General features: G+C 41.4%; 1 protein-coding gene and 2 non-coding genes across 3 annotated transcripts in view; all 3 read left to right on the top strand.

Moving 5' to 3' along the window:
- Positions 1–285: 285 nt before the first annotated feature.
- LOC148681932 (uncharacterized) overlaps positions 286–17,107 on the top strand; it is a 398,953-nt gene continuing 382,131 nt past the window's right edge. Inside the window, exon 1 of the mRNA XM_088650231.1 lies at positions 286–7,980. Within this exon, the coding sequence (XP_088506357.1) occupies positions 394–3,090 (2,697 nt within the window). The 5' untranslated portion in view covers positions 286–393 and the 3' untranslated portion in view covers positions 3,091–7,980. The remainder of the gene's footprint in view (positions 7,981–17,107) is intronic.
- On the top strand, positions 9,477–9,550 carry trnan-guu (transfer RNA asparagine (anticodon GUU)). The gene has a single exon. It is a non-coding gene; the product is annotated as a tRNA-Asn (tRNA).
- On the top strand, positions 10,145–10,217 carry trnak-cuu (transfer RNA lysine (anticodon CUU)). The gene has a single exon. It is a non-coding gene; the product is annotated as a tRNA-Lys (tRNA).

The raw sequence follows: 17,107 nt of genomic DNA, 5'->3' as shown, positions 1-17,107 counted from the left end.
TTCCAGCTACATGTAACTGCCTTGCAGCACTGACTCCCCACAAGGGCAAAAGAACATATGTGCCAGCGTTGGTGTTTCAGTGGTAGAATTTTCGCCCGCCTTGTGGAAGAACTGGGTCTGATTGCCAGCTAATGCAGTTGCTGTTCTGTGTTTTACTTTACACTTATTTTTTGTTGTCAGTGCACTTTTATTATGTGTTTTCTAATTCCTGTTGTTACTAACACTCGCAAAACACGGGAGGTGCGCTGCAGGCGAAATCCTCACAACCTTCGTTCAATACATGTATCTACTATTTCACAACTCTCTCTCTCCGTGGGCCTCTGGAACTGTCAATCAGCTGTTAACAAGGCAGATTTTATTACCTCCATAGCTACATATTCTGACTATAATCTCATGGCTCTAACTGAGACCTGGTTGAGGCCGGAAGACACTGCTACACATGCTACTCTTTCTGCTAATTTCTCTTTTTCCCACACTCCTCGTCACACAGGGAGAGGGGGTGGGACTGGACTACTAATTTCCAAAGAATGGAAATTTACTCTGATACCGTCCCTGCCAACAATCAGCTCCTTTGAATTCCATGCAGTCACCATTATCCACCCCTTCTACATAAATGTGGTTGTCATCTACCGCCCACCAGGTAAATTAGGTCACTTCCTAGATGAACTGGATGTTCTTCTCTCATCTTTTTCTAATTTTGCCACTCCCTTATTGGTGCTAGGTGACTTCAACATTTACGTTGACAAACCGCAAGCTGCAGACTTTCAGACTTTGCTTGCCTCTTTTGACCTAAAAAGAGCACCTACTTCTGCTACCCACAAATCAGGTAATCAGCTAGACCTTATTTACACACGACACTGCTTCACTGATCAAACAATAGTAACTCCACTACAAATATCTGATCATTTCCTTCTGTCTCTCAACATCCACATTACTCCTGAGCCGCCACACACTCCAACACTGGTTACCTTTCGCAGAAACCTACGATCTCTCTCACCCAATAGACTATCCACCATTGTTTCAGACTCTCTTCCTCCATCTCGCAAACTCACTGCACTTGATTCGAACAGTGCCACTAATACACTCTGCTCCACACTAGCATCATGTCTAGACCGATTATGTCCTCTTGCATCCAGGCCAGCCCGTGCCAGTCCTCCTGCACCCTGGCTCTCGGATGCTCTCCGTGAGCATCGCTCAAAACTTCGGGCTGCGGAGAGAATTTGGCGGAAAACTAAAAATCCTGCACATCTCTTAACATACCAAACTCTTCTGTCCTCTTTCTCAGCTGAGGTTACTTCTGCAAAGCAGACGTATTACCATCTGAAAATCAACAATGCCACTAATCCTCGCCTACTTTTTAAAACATTTTCCTCCCTCCTCTATCCTCCTCCTCCACCCGCATCCTCCACACTTACTACTGATGACTTTGCTACATTCTTCTGCACCAAAACAGCAAAAATCAGTGCTCAATTTGCTGCACCTACAACAAACACGCAAGATACAACACCAACACCACACACACTCACCTCTTTTTCTCAGCTCTCTGAGTCTGAGGTGTCCAAACTTGTGCTATCTAGCCATGCAACCACCTGTCCACTCGATCCCATTCCCTCTCATCTATTGCAAGCCATCTCTCCTGCAGTCATACCAACACTGACTCACATAATTAACACATCTCTTGACTCTGGTTTATTCCCCACTACATTTAAGCAGGCTAGGGTAACCCCACTGCTAAAGAAACCCAACCTGGACCATACGATACTTGAAAACTACAGACCAGTATCCCTGCTTCCATTCATGGCCAAGATTCTGGAGAAAGTAGTGTTCAATCAAGTCCTGGACTTTCTTACTCAAAACAATCTCATGGACAACAAGCAATCCGGCTTTAAGAAAGGCCACTCAACTGAGACTGCCCTGCTCTCGGTCGTGGAGGATCTCAGACTGGCTAAAGCAGACTCTAAATCATCAGTCCTCATTTTGCTGGACTTGTCAGCTGCTTTTGACACTGTCAACCACCAGATCCTGCTATCTACGCTTGAGTCACTGGGCGTTGCGGGCACTGTTATACAATGGTTCAGATCTTACCTCTCTGACAGGTCATTCAGGGTGTCTTGGAGGGGAGAGGTGTCCAACCTACAGCATCTAAACACTGGGGTACCTCAAGGCTCTGTTCTTGGGCCACTTCTCTTCTCCATCTACACATCATCTCTAGGACCAGTCATCCAGAGACATGGATTCTCCTACCACTGCTATGCTGATGATACCCAGCTATACCTCTCTTTTCATCCTGATGATCCCTCGGTTCCAGCTCGTATCTCAGCCTGCCTGTTGGATATTTCACACTGGATGAAAGATCATCATCTTCAGCTGAACCTCGCAAAAACGGAAATGCTTGTAGTTTCTGCCAACCCGACTCTACACCATAACTTTTCAATCCAGATGGATGGGGCAACCATTACTGCATCCAAAATGGTGAAAAGCCTTGGAGTAACGATTGATGACCAACTAAACTTCTCTGACCACATTTCTAGAACTGCTCGATCGTGCAGATTTGCACTCTATAACATCAGAAAGATCCGACCCTTCTTATCTGAACATGCAGCTCAACTCCTTGTTCAAGCTCTTGTTCTCTCCAAACTGGATTACTGCAACTCTCTACTAGCTGGGCTTCCAGCTAACTCTATCAAGCCTCTTCAACTGCTCCAGAATGCAGCAGCACGAGTTGTCTTCAATGAACCTAAACGAGCACATGTCACTCCGCTGCTAGTCCGTTTGCACTGGCTGCCAGTTGCTGCTCGCATCAAATTCAAAACTCTGATGTTTGCCTACAAAGTGACTTCTGGCCTAGCACCTTCTTATCTGCACTCACTTCTGCAAATCTATGTGCCCTCCAGAAACTTGCGCTCTGTGAATGAACGTCGCCTCGTGGTTCCATCCCAAAGAGGGAAAAAATCACTTTCGCGAACACTCACCCTCAATCTGCCCAGTTGGTGGAATGAACTCCCTAACTGCATCAGAACAGCAGAGTCACTCGCTATTTTCAAGAAACGACTAAAAACTCAACTATTTAGTCTCCACTTCACTTCCTAATCTGCAATTGCCTATTTGAATATCACACTAACTGTACAAAAAAAAAAAAAAAAAAAAAAAAAACTACTAACACTTCCCTTCTTAGACTTTACAGACCTGAAACTTGCCTTTAGTACTTATTCATTGTTGCTCTTAGTTGTGTAAATTGCTTCTTTGTCCTCATTTGTAAGTCGCTTTGGATAAAAGCGTCTGCTAAATGACTAAATGTAAATGTAAATGTAAATGTGTTGCTACTCTTCCAGCTGCATGTAACAGCATAGCAGCAATCACACCCCACTAGGGTAGGATAACATGTGTTTCAGCATTGATGGTTTAGTGCCCTATCATACACGCGGCGCAACATTATATTGCTAGTTTGAGCTTGACACAAGAGTCGTTTTGAGGCGTTGCGCTACGCTGTTTAAATAGCAAATGCATTAGCCCTCATATGTGCACCCATAGGCGTTCTGGTCTAAAAAAGAAGGTGTTCTGAGGCGCACTGCTGGTGCGTTGCTATTTTGAGAAACTAAAATAGATTTTTCATTAGACCAAAACAAACCCGGTCTAAACTCCTGCGCAGAGTTGCGCCTCGCTTACACACAATTCTCACCTGCCACGTGGGAGATTCGTGTCCGATTCCCGGCCAATGGCAAAATTATAAGCAGGTCAGCATTTGTGGATTCGTGTTGATTCCTGGCCAATGCAATTTGTGTTGCTCCCCTTCCAGCTGCATGTAACCGCCTGGCAGCTCTCAGAGCCCACAAGGGCAGGTGAACATGTGAGGCAGCATTGGTGGTCCAGTGGTTGAATTCTCGCCTCCCATGCAGGAGACCCGGGTCTGATTCTGGGCCAATGCAGTTCATGTTTTGTGTTGCTCCTCTTCCAGCTGCATGTAACAGCCTTGCAGCACACACACCACAAAGGCAAGGAAAGATATGTGTCAACATTGGTGGCTCAGTGGTAGAATTCTTGCCTGCTTATAGCCGTACCACCCTGGGAACAGTAGAGGACACTAGTGAGCGATACAGGGAGTGAACAGCTGCAGTTTGGAGAAAGGGTCTCCTTCATTTTAGAATTTTTGTTGTGTGTTTGTTTGTGTTGTTTTTATGGAGTGAAATAGAGTCTATTTTAATTTATTTTTTTAAACCACCTGAGAGCAGCATCTTGCTAACTGGAGGGTGTTTTTTTTTCACTTTTCCTGGGCATAAAATGGACCGTTCTTTGGCAAACGAAACTGGGCTGGATGCAGAGACTCTCTTGGCAAATGAAACTAGACTGGATGGAGGGGCAAGAATGGTTAAGGACAATGGACTGGACGATAGACAACGAGCTGGACAAAGGAAAAACTTGGAAGAAAATATTTAAAAGAAGTAACAGTAATAGTGAATGCCGAAGAAGTAAATGAGGTAAGAGCTGTGGACATCATTAAAGCAGTGACAGACAAGGGTGGTCATGGGAAGATTCTGGCTTTGAGACTGAGGCAAGGAAAAGAGTTTGAACTAACTATGGTAAAGCAAGAAACATGTGAGGAATTGATCTATGAACTGTTGATTAAGGAAATGAACTGTTAAAATCAAAAAGCTGCAAAACAGGGATTATGTTGTTTATTTTGTGCACCTGCCAGTCTATCTTGATGACAGAGAAATTTTTGAAAATTAGAAGGATGGGGAGTTTATCCCATATCAAAAATAAAAAGAAGAGTTTACACAGGCACTGACATTGAGGACGGAACAAGGTTCCTAGAAGTAAGGTTCCCTAAGGAGGTGGCAATATTCCCATGTAGCACAAAGCTGGAAACAGCAAAAGGTACTTCAGGGTAATGCACAGCCACCAAGTGAAGACCTGTAGGCTGTGCATGAGCCCTGAGCACCTGTTAATGTGTGGAATGTAATAAAAAGAAAAATGGAAAGATGCATAGACTGTACTGGTATTTTAAAGAAGAAGATATGTTACCAAGCTTTTATGATGTGTTTAATGATGAAGTGTATAATGTTTTAAATGGTTTAAAGTGGAAGATGCCCAAAGAGGATATTATTTTATGGAGAATGTTTTTTTTTAATGTATTTGTTTTGTGAAATTTCTGGAGTTTTTAAATTTTAAAGTTGAAGATAATTTCATAATTTATAATATTCATGCATCCAATGAAAAAGTGAACTTTAAAAACGTTAGTATAAATGTAAAAAATGGCAGAATGTTATTGTAGTTTGAGATTTTAATACTGTTTTCACAGAATTAGATCTGGGGAGTAAGATGGTATATAGAAAAGACAAGGGGAGAAAGGAGCTACTGAAAATGATGACAGAATGCAATTTAATACATGTGTGGAGAAAGAGGAATAAGACAAAGAGGAAATTTTCAAGAATGCAACTGGTTTTAAATGAGGTGAAGTAGGATTGATTATATGTTATGTAATGTAGAAATGAAAGACTACACTGTTAAAAATTGTCCCGTTAAAAAACAGTAAAATACTGGCAGCTGCAGTTGCCAGCAATGTACTGTTATTTTACAGTATGTTGCTGTAAAAATACATGGACTACATTGATTTACACAATACTCAAGTGAACTCATTTTGCTCACTGAAAGCAACTGCCTCAACTTGGTCAACTGCTGAATGAGTTTATGAAGTAATGTGCTATATATGCTTAGAAGCATACTTATAATGATAACTTATTTTAGTTAATTAGAAAAGTTCGGTTTAATTCTAATGTCTTATTTTTCACAACAGCACACATACATGTAAATCTGGAATCACCAGAGAGATTCTGACTGCATCAGCAACTAAACAGCCGCTATCTTTAAATAGAGAAACATGCAGAATAACATCAGCAGTTCATTGTTCATCTTTAACTCATACACTGGCTCTACTCTCCTCCACAACGGTGACACACAGAAGAAATTAGCTTCTGGTTTTACAGTAAAATACTGTTTTTTCTTTGATTTAACGGTAATCTACTGGCAGCTGTGGTTGCCAGCAATCTACTGTTTTTTACAGTCTACTTCCGTTGTGTAAATTAACAGTATATTACTGTTAAAATACATTTTTACACAGTGTTTTTACCTCTCACACCTTTAACCCTTTAAACCCCAGAGCATATACTTCAGTTTTTATTGAAGTGTCCACACTACTGAGTGTTCAAGAAACAAGGAGCAAAGCTGAAGTAAATTCATTAATTAACTGACTAATTAAATGATAATTGAGGATTAACAATGAACAAATGTAGAAATACTGAAGGGAGAAAACAAGAACAGAACATACAAAACTTTAGTCACAGCTTTATAATGAAATAACCTGAAGAACAACAAATGATTAAATCATTTAAATGATCAGCGGATGATTAAACAACTCTACAAACATCATCACCAGCTACACTTATTACTTAATACATGTATTTTTGAATAACATTTACTAAAGTTCTTCTTGAGAAAAAGTGAAAGTTTTACGTCACCATCATGGAGAACAGAGTTTGCTTTAGTTGGGCTCTTAGCCCTGTCATTTTTAACATTTATATGTCTTGCCTGCTGCAATTGTTAAGAACTTTGTTTAAAAAGCTCCTTTGTTGTGGCAAGCCAGCCAAAAACCTAAATAAGATCTGGTGATGTTCATGTTGCTATTAAATGGCAGAGTCTGTTCTCATTTAGTATAATAAAATTTACTGCTCCTATTCAATGTTAAATCTATTGTTTTACATTATATGTCTATATATATATATGGCAATGATTTCTGGAAGTTTTTAAGAATATCTTGGACAAAAACACTTTGCTCCATGGTGAAATCGCACTCAAAGAGACATCAATAATCAGCATATGAACCTCAATAATGGTGACAACTAACAAAATTAATAGTTTAACTCACAAACAGGCAACTGAAAGTCTAAACATAAACAACAGCAGAATCAAACACAAATAAAGAAAACTGTTAGACCATTATACAACATTTATTTATACCGCAATGCATGCTGGGATATTTGTACAGTGCCACTCCCAGCATGCATTGCAGCATGAAACATTTGAGATGTTACCATTGTTGAGATACAAGGTTAGATTCATGAGGTCTGAGTGTGTATTTGTCATAACTGAACTGTTTTTGTATGTTATTTCTTAACTGTTAAGTAATTACGGAGGTATCTTTTCTGTTTCCACTTCTCGTTAATTAAATTAATACCTGCAACTCAGCATAAAATCTATTGCATGAGGCCCTTCATCCAGATTTATACCAAAAGATTTATTAGAACTAATTTCAGATAATTAGATTTCTCTATTTATTGACTTCCCAACTTTATTGCTATAGTACAAACATTTTGTAAACTCTGTATTACAGCAGTTGGAAAATCTTCTTAAATGAGTTCAAGGGTGAAGAGCCCAACTAAATCAGCCCCTCACTCCATTACGGTGACACAAAAAACACCTTAATTTCTGTTGGATCTCAATGAGAATTGTATGGAAGTCAAATCAGTCAGTAATAAGTGTGTGTCTGCTGTTGTTTGTGGAGTTGTTTAATGATCCTCTGCTGAGACTGAAGCTGTTTTATTTTATTTGATTTTATTTAATGTTGTAACTCAAGTCACTGTTTGTGTTTCTTGTTTATTTTCTTCAGTAATTGTAATTATTAACAGCAGGTGTTCATCAGTGTCTGAATTCACTCATTAGTGTTCATTAAAACTGTCAGGTGAACTATATTAGTTAACTAGTGTATGAAATAGTGAACAAGGACACAAAGTGTGATTTCAAACACAGACTTCAAAACATTGAATCTGAACTCTGTTAGCTCACAGTTTTCTGCAGTTGGTTACTTTCTCGAAAACAAAAATGTTACCCAGAAAGCACTGTTTTTAACACAATATTACTGTTTTAGTGAAAAAACATTATTTTACCGTAGAATCTGATCGTTTTTTAACAGCAATTTTTTACAGTGTAGGGAAGGTATTACTGTAAACTAGCTCTTGAAAGGACTCCTCATAAGCTCGTCTAGTTCAGTCAGTAGAGCATGAGACCCTTAATTTCAGGGTCGTGGGTACGAGCCCCACGTTGGGTGTTTCTGTTGCCTCTCTCTCTCTCAGCAAACTTACATTAGGGTTCATATAGCAGACCTTTTGAAACAAAGTTACGCGTTTGTACCACTGTAGGTAATCTCTTATTAAGTCTCTGTGGTGCAAGCGGTTAGCGCGTTCGGCTGTTAACTGAAAGGTTGGTGGTTCAAGCCCACCCAGGGACGCTTTAGGCATTTTGCTGCCTTGCAACTGCTAACACATGCACTGGGCATAGATCCTGGGCCACATTCTGTCCAGCGTTAGAAGATGAAATCAGGATTTAGCAGAAGGTAGTCACGGGTAGGGAAGGTATTAATGTAAACGGTGTCTAGCTCTTGAAAGGACTCCTCATCAGCTCGTCTAGTTCAGTCAGTAGAGCATGAGACCCTTAATTTCAGGGTCGTGGTTACGAGCCCCACGTTGGGTGTTTCTGTTGCCTCTCTCTCTCTAAGCAAACTTACATTAGGGTTCATATAGCAGACCTTTTGAAACAAAGTTACGCGTTTGTACCACTGTAGGTGATCTCTTATTAAGTCTCTGTGGCGCAATCGGTTAGTGCGTTCGGCTGTTAACTGAAAGGTTGGTGGTTCAAGCCCACCCAGGGACGAATTAGGCATTTTGCTGACTTGCAACTGCTAACACGTGCACTGGACATAGATCCTGGGCCACATTCTGTCCAGCGTTACAAGATGAAATCAGGATTTAGCAGAAGGTTGTCACGAGTAGGGAAGGTATGACTGTGAATGGTGTCTAGCTCTTGAAAGCGCTTCTCATCAGCCTGGCTAGCTCAGTCGGTAGAGCATGAGACTCTTAATCTCAGGGTCGTGGGTTCGAGCCCCATGTTGGGCGTTACTGTTACTTTTCTCTCTCTCTCTCAGCAAACTTACATTAGGGTTCATATGGCAGACCTTTTGAGACAAAGTTACGCCTTTCTACCACTGTAGGTGACCTTTCCCTAATACTCTGTGGCGCAATAGGTTAGCGTGTAGGCTGTTAACTGATAGGTTGGTGGTTCAAGCCCACCCAGGGACGCTTTAGGCATTTTGCTGCCTTGCAACTACTAACACCTGCACTGGGCATAGATCCTGGGCCACATTCTGTCCAGCGTTAGAAGATGAAATCAGGATTTAGCAAAAGGTAGTCACGGGTAGGGAATGTATTAATGTAAACGGTGTCTAGCTCTTGAAAGGACTCCTCATCAGCTCGTCTAGTTCAGTCAGTAGAGCATGAGACCCTTAATTTCAGGGTCGTGGTTACGAGCCCCATGTTGGGTGTTTCTGTTGCCTCTCTCTCTCTCAGCAAACTTACATTAGGGTTCATATAGCAGACCTTTTGAAACAAAGTTAGGCGTTTGTACCACTGTAGGTGATCTCTTATTAAGTCTCTGTGGCGCAATCGGTTAGCGCGTTCGGCTGTTAACTGAAAGGTTGGTGGTTCAAGCCCACCCAGGGACGAATTAGGCATTTTGCTGCCTTGCAACTGCTAACACGTGCACTGGACATAGATCCTGGGCCACATTCTGTCCAGCGTTACAAGATGAAATCAGAATTTAGCAGAAGGTTGTCACGGGTAGGGAAGGTGTTACTGTGAATGGTGTCTAGCTCTTTAAAGAGTTTCTCATCAGCCCGGCTAGCTCAGACGGTAGAGCATGAGACTCTTAATCTTAGGGTCGTGTGTTCGAGCCCCACGTTGGGGGTTACTGTTACTTTTTTCTCTCTCTCTCAGCAAACTTACATTAGGGTTTATATAGCAGACCTTTTGAGACAAAGTTACGCCTTTCTATCACTGTAGGTGACCTTTCCCTAATACCTTGTGGCGCAATAGGAAAGCGAGTAGGCTGTTAACTGATTGGTTGGTGGTCCAAGCCCACCCAGGAACGAATTAGGCATTTTGCTGCCTTGCAACTGCTAACACATGCACTGGGCATAGATCCTGGGCCACATTCTGTCCAGCGTTACAAGATGAAATCAGGATTTAGCAGAAGATTGTCACGGGTGGGGAAGGTATTACTGTAAACGGGGTCTAGCTCTTGATAGAGCTTCTCATAAGCCCGGCTAGCTCAGTCGGTAAAGCATGAGACTCTTAATCTCAGGGTCGTGGGTTCGAGCCCCACGTTGGGCGTCTCTGTTGCTTTTTCTCTCTCTCTCTCAGCAAACTTACATTAGGCGTTCATATAGCAGACCTTTTGAGACAAAGTTACGCCTATCTACAACTGTAGGTGACTCTTCTCTAAATTTCTGTGGCGCAATAGGTTAGTGTGTAGGCTGTTAATTGCTAGGTTTGTGTTTCAAGCCCACCCAGGGACGCTTTAGGCATTTTGCTGCCTTGCAACTACTAACACCTGCACTGGGCATAGATCCTGGGCCACATTCTGTCCAGCGTTAGAAGATGAAATCAGGATTTAGCAGAAGGTAGTCACGGGTAGGGAAGGTATTAATGTAAACGGTGTCTAGCTCTTGAAAGGACTCCTCATCAGCTCGTCTAGTTCAGTCAGTAGAGCATGAGACCCTTAATTTCAGTGTCGTGGTTATGAGCCCCACGTTGGGTGTTTCTGTTGCCTCTCTCTCTCTAAGCAAACTTACATTAGGGTTCATATAGCAGACCTTTTGAAACAAAGTTACGCGTTTGTACCACTGTAGGTGATCTCTTATTAAGTCTCTGTGGCGCAATCGGTTAGCGCGTTCGGCTGTTAACTGAAAGGTTGGTGGTTCAAGCCCACCCAGGGTCGAATTAGGCATTTTGCTGCCTTGCAACTGCTAACACGTGCACTGGACATAGATCCTGGGCCACATTCTGTCCAGCGTTACAAGATGAAATCAGGATTTAGCAGAAGGTTGTCACGGGTAGGGAAGGTATTACTCTGAATGGTGTCTAGCTCTTGAAAGAGCTTCTCATCAGCCCGGCTAGCTCAGTCGGTAGAGCATGAGACTCTTAAACTCAGGGTCGTGGGTTCGAGCCCCACGTTGGGCGTTACTGTTACTTTTTTCTCTCTCTCTCAGCAAACTTACATTAGGGTTCATATAGCAGACCTTTTGAGACAAAGTTACGCCTTTCTACCACTGTAGGTGATCTTTCCCTTATACTCTGTGGTGCAATAGGTTAGCGCGTTCGGCTGCTAACTGATACGTTGGTGGTTCAAGCCCACCCAGGAACGAATTAGGCATTTTGCTGCCTTGCAACTGCTAACACGTGCACTGGGCATAGATCCTGGGCCACATTCTGTCCAGCGTTAGAAGATGAAATCAGGATTTAGCAGAAGGTTGTCACGGGTAGGGAAGGTATTACTGTAAACGGTGTCTAGCTCTTAATAGGACTCATCATAAGCTCGTCTAGTTCAGTTGGTAGAGCATGAGACCCTTAATCTCAGGGTTGGGGGTTCGAGCCCCACATTGGGTGTTTCTGTTGCCTCTGTCTCTCTCAGCAAACTTACATTAGGGTTCATATAGCAGACCTTTTGAAACAAAGTTACGCCTTTGTACCACTGTAGGTGACCTCTTACTAAGTCTCTGTGGTGCAATCGGTTAGCGCGTTCGGCTGTTAACTGAAAGGTTGGTGGTTTAAGCCCACCCAGTGTTACAAGATGAAATCAGGTTTTAGCAGAAGATTGTCATGGGTAGGGAAGGTATTACTGAAATTGGTGTCTAGCTCTTGAAAGAGCTTCTCATCAGCCTGGCTAGCTCAGTCAGTAGAACATGTGACTCTTAATCTCAGGGTCGTGGGTTCGAGCCGCACGTTGGGTGTTTCTGTCCCTTTGCTCTCTCTCTCTCAGCAAACTTACATTAGGGTTCATATAGCAGACCTTTTGAGACAAAGTTATGCCTTTCTACAACTGTAGGTGACCTTTCCCTAAGTCTCTGTGGCGCAAATTAGGCATTTTGCTGCCTTGCAACTGCTAACACGTGCACTGGACATAGATCCTGGGCCACATTCTGTCCAGCGTTACAAGATGAAATCAGGATTTAGCAGAAGATTGTCACGGGTAGGGAAGGTATTACTGTAAACGGTGTCTAGCTCTTGAAAGAGCTTCTCATCAGCCTGGCTAGCTCAGTCAGTAGAGCATGAGACTCTTAATCTCAGGGTCGTGGGTTCGAGCCTCACGTTGGGCGTTACTGTTACTTTTCTCTCTCTCTCTCAGCAAACTTACATTAGGGTTCATATGACAGACCTTTTGAGACAAAGTTACGCCTTTCTACCACTGTAGGTGACCTTTCCCTAATACTCTGTGGCGCAATAGTTTAGCGTGTAGGCTGTTAACTGATAGGTTGGTGGTTCAAGCCCACCCAGGGACGCTTTAGGCATTTTGCCGCCTTGCAACTACTAACACCTGCACTGGGCGTAGATCCTGGGCCACATTCTGTCCAGCGTTAGGAGATGAAATCAGGATTTAGCAGAAGGTAGTCACGGGTAGGGAATGTATTAATGTAAACGGTGTCTAGCTCTTGAAAGGACTCCTCATCAGCTCGTCTAGTTCAGTCAGTAGAGCATGAGACTCTCAATCTCAGGGTCGTGGGTTCGAGCCCCACGTTGGGTGTTACTTTTTTCTCTCTCTCTAAGCAAACTTACATTAGGGGTTCATATAGCAGACCTTTTGAGACAAAGTTACGCCTATCTACAACTGTAGGTGACTCTTCTCTAAATTTCTGTGGCGCAATAGGTTAGCGTGTAGGCTGATAACTGATAGGTTTGTGTTTCAAGCCCAACTTACATTAGGGTTCATATAGCAGACCTTTTGAGACAAAGTAACGCCTTTCTATCACTGTAGGTGACCTTTCCCTACTACCTTTTGGCGCAATAGGTAAGCGTGTAGGCTGTTAACTGATTGGTTGGTGGTTCAAGCCCACCCAGGAACGAATTAGGCATTTTGCTGCCTTGCAACTGCTAACACATGCATTGGGCATAGATCCTGGGCCACATTCTGTCCAGCGTTACAAGATGGTATTACTGTAAACAGTGTCTAGCTCTTGAAAGGACTCCTCATCAGCTCGTCTAATTCAGTCGGTAGAGTATGAGACCCTTAATCTCAAGGTTGTGGGTTCGAGCCCCACGTTGGGTGTTTTTGTTACTTTGCTCTCTCTCTCTCTCTCTCAGCAAACTTACATTAGGGTTCATATAGCAGACCTTTTGAGACAAAGTTACGCCTTTCTACAACTGTAGGTGACCTTTCCCTAAGTCTACCTAAGTCAACCCTATACCTTGCCTACTTGTAAATTTCTGTTGTGGAGCCCGGATAGCTCAGTCGATACAGCGTCAGACTTTTAATCTGAAGGTCCAGGGTTCAAGTCCCTGTTTGGGGAGTGTGAGGCTCATTTTGTGGAGCCACAGCTTTTGCCGTTGAGCTATCGCTTGATGAAAGTTTCATCTGGATGCACAATATGTGTACTAGGCATAAAGAAATAGCAGTACAGGCAGTCTTGTATTCGTGGCCGAGTGGTTAAGGCGGTGGACTAGAAATCTAATTAGTGGACCTAATGTATAGATACAACTTATGCAAAGGAACTAAGGGTTTACATACATTGTTATGATAGGATAATAACTTGATAATATGTTACTCATTCTAACTTCTGCCACATATAGCTTCATACAAGTATTTAACATATATGATCAGTGCTTTACATATTCAGTTATTCTACACAATCAGCCATTCAGTAATAGCCTTCTCCTAGTGTTGCTTCTGTGCAGGCATACTCATATTACACAGTATTTTTAACACATGCTGGCATGTTTGCTGCAAACACTACATACATTTTGAGAAGAGAAAATTAACTGCTTTACACTTAGAAAATACTACACACTGAGACAATAAAATCTTCTTCAAATTTATATACACTGAAGAAAGACCTTGATACTCTTAATGTGGAGACGGACAAAGGTGCCTTTAATAAGGTCAAGTGGCCAGAATTTGGAGAAAATAATTCAACCTATTTTTCTTAATGCAGAAAAGAGAAGAGGTGAGCAGAAAAGGACATCAACCCTTGATATTAATGGTCACCTCATCTCAGATAAAGGAACAATATTAAAGTTTGTATATGAGTTTTCCCAGTCTTACTTCTTCCTTTCAGCCAAATTGCTCTGATCAATTATTTTGTAATGTTCAGTCATTTATTCCAACCATTAGTGACGATCATCATGATGTTTGAGAGACTGTAATAACTGTAGAGGAATTGGACACTATAATTACAGTAAACCCATTTAATAAAAGCCCAGTACCAGATGGTTTGCCATTTGAACTGTATAGGCTGTTTGGTAATGTTGAATATGTTCAAAGAAAGCTCAGATAGAGAATGATTAGCTGAATCAATGAAGCAAGGCATAATCACACTGATCCCTAAACCAAATAAGGAGAAACCTTTTCTTGATAACTGGCGTCCCGTAACTCTGCTTAATTCTGATTATTAAATTCTCTCCACAGTATATGCTAGAAGATTAAACACATTTCACTCTCACAATCAGGTTTCATGAAAGATTGACATGTTTCAATAATATCCGCCTTGTTTTAGACCTTTTAGATTGCTCAGAGTTGGTGAACGAAGATGCTCTCATTTTGTGTTTAGACTTTTACAAGGCCTTCGACGCTGTCGAGCATCTCTTCATGCAGACACTTTGAAGCATTTTGGCTTTGGTCAAGAGTTTGTGAGAACTGTTCAGACTCTGTATAAAGACTTCACTAGTAATGTGTCTTTGCCTCATGGAGCTTCTCCACGTTTTGTCATTGGAAGAGGAATCAGACAAGGTTGTCCTGTTTCCCCTTTTCAGTTTCTGGGGGTTGCAGAGCTTCTTAATCTTTATGTGGTCAATTGCTTTGGCCTTTCTGTTAATCAGAAAAATCTGTTGACAATTCTTCATTCTGATATCTTAGATGTTTGTGGAGTTAAGGTCAGGCACACCATCACATATTGAAGTATTACAATTAATAAATGTTCTTCTGAAAGGATCAGAACTTTTCTAAATGTTTAAAGAAAGTCAAAACTGTGTTTAATTGCTGGTCTCAGAGGAACCCGACTATCCATGGACGTCTTCTACTTTCCAAAGCTGAAGGAATATCAAGGCTGGTCTATCCCGCTCTCTCCTTACAGTATATGCAAATCCCGAAATGTGTACAGAGATTGATAGGGCTGTATTTCAGTTCATCTGGAAAAACAGGACAGAATATGTCAAAAGAAAAACAATAAGCTTTTCTAAAGGTGGACTCACTGTTCTTGATTTGACAATGTTTAAAATGAATTGGATGAAGCACTGCCTTTACCAAAGTCATTCACTGGTTTTATATTACAAATCTCTTCTTTGACAAATGTGCTGGATTAAAACGGTCATGTTCTTTATTGTGTTTAGTGTTGGTCAACTGTGGTAGCATCTTTTAATAAGGAAAAAAAATTTTATTATTATTTTTACTATTTTTTATTTTTGCTCTTTTATTGATCATTTTTCTATGTTCCTTCTTATTATGAGCCTATTGCTATTTTTACTGTTTTATGCTGTGTCATCATGTGTTTATTTTCTCTCTGTAAAGCACTTTGTGCAGCCCTGTGGCAGTTGGAAACGTGCTATATAAATAAATAGAACTTGAACTTGAATTAAACTTTTTGCTTTCTTGTGACTCCAAATGTACTCAACTTCCCATTAAATGATCAACCTTTCATAAGCAATTATTAGAAACGTGGATGTTACATGTCCATGTATTTATTATTTATTTATTTATGTTACTTTGTCGCCTTCTAGTATTTTGTATCTGTTTGTGTTTTGATTTTAAGTTGATTCCTCCGCACCTGCAGACCATTGACTGTTGGCGATTTAAGAGCTCGCTCTGCAGTGTTTCAGTGACGGGGATTTGAGCGTCCGTCCAGACGTGGAGTGGTGCACCTTTTGTTTTCAGCCTTCGTTTATTCTGTTTTCTCCCCATACTTTGTTTATGCTACCTGTTGAGCCTTGATTTATTATTCTGCTGTGACCACTAGTCAGGTAAGCTAATCTGTATTTTTTTTTAACTTTATGCGTTATGACGTCTTTCACGAGTATCCGGAATATGCAAGTTTAAGTAATATGAATCATCCACATATCTTTTGCGACTTCATTATCTGAGATGTGAAACACATGGAAAAGCTGCCTGAAGACAATCAGCAGTCCCGTGCGCACACACATAAGAGACACGAACATGCTGGTGGAGTGAGTGTGTGTTACAGCAGTTTGGCTGATAGATATGAATTTGTAGCTAAATCGTTTGCCCGCAAAGCAGCATTTCGCATTGTTTACATCATTGCTACAGCATACCGTTAATGCTAGACACTGTACATGTCATGATCAATTTTAACAAATAAAAACACTTACTTGTAGCTTACAACTTTTGCTTTGAGGAGATTTTAGCCGAGTCCAGCACTGAACTGGGAGAGATTCTGGAGCTGTTTTGTCAAATCATGCTTGCTGAGTATTTTATAATTTTCTGGAAGATATTTAATATTGAACTGAAGGCACTTGTGTCTTTGTGTCGTGTCCTTTGGAAGCCTAAATACAGAAACAGACGAAGCTCTGTGGAAACAGCCGTGTTTAGACGCATTTTTAGCTTCATCTCGCTATAACGTTAAAGTGCTTCTGGCCACGGCCCTTACCTGCATGCACAGTGTGGGATGTGCAGTAAATGAACTTGTGATGTCACAGGAGGCGGAAGTATTTTTTTGTAGTCCCTAAAATTTGTTCATTGTAGGATTTGCTAAGCTAACTCTGTAAAAACCAAGGTCTCCCTTTGCATTGAACTTAGAACTTTTTACATTCAGAGATGTTGTTTATGTTCACACAGCTACATTACACATCGACTAAAGTTTAAAATATGAGATCATAGTGGACCACCCCTTTAAATTAAACACACGTGGGAACAAATCAATGATTTCTACAACCGTATCAAAAGTCTGTAATGTTAAACAGGGTCCGGGTCGTGACCTATGCGCATAACACTATGCACAAAACTGTGAACTTAGGGTGACTTTTGTTAAAACTCTTGTCATACAATAATAAATCAGTGT

This window comes from Danio rerio, chromosome 4 (genome assembly GCF_052040795.2).
Source record: "Danio rerio strain M-AB ecotype USA chromosome 4, GRCz13ab, whole genome shotgun sequence".
Lineage (NCBI taxonomy): Eukaryota > Metazoa > Chordata > Actinopteri > Cypriniformes > Danionidae > Danio > Danio rerio.
This window is presented reverse-complemented; position numbering and strand designations above follow the sequence as displayed.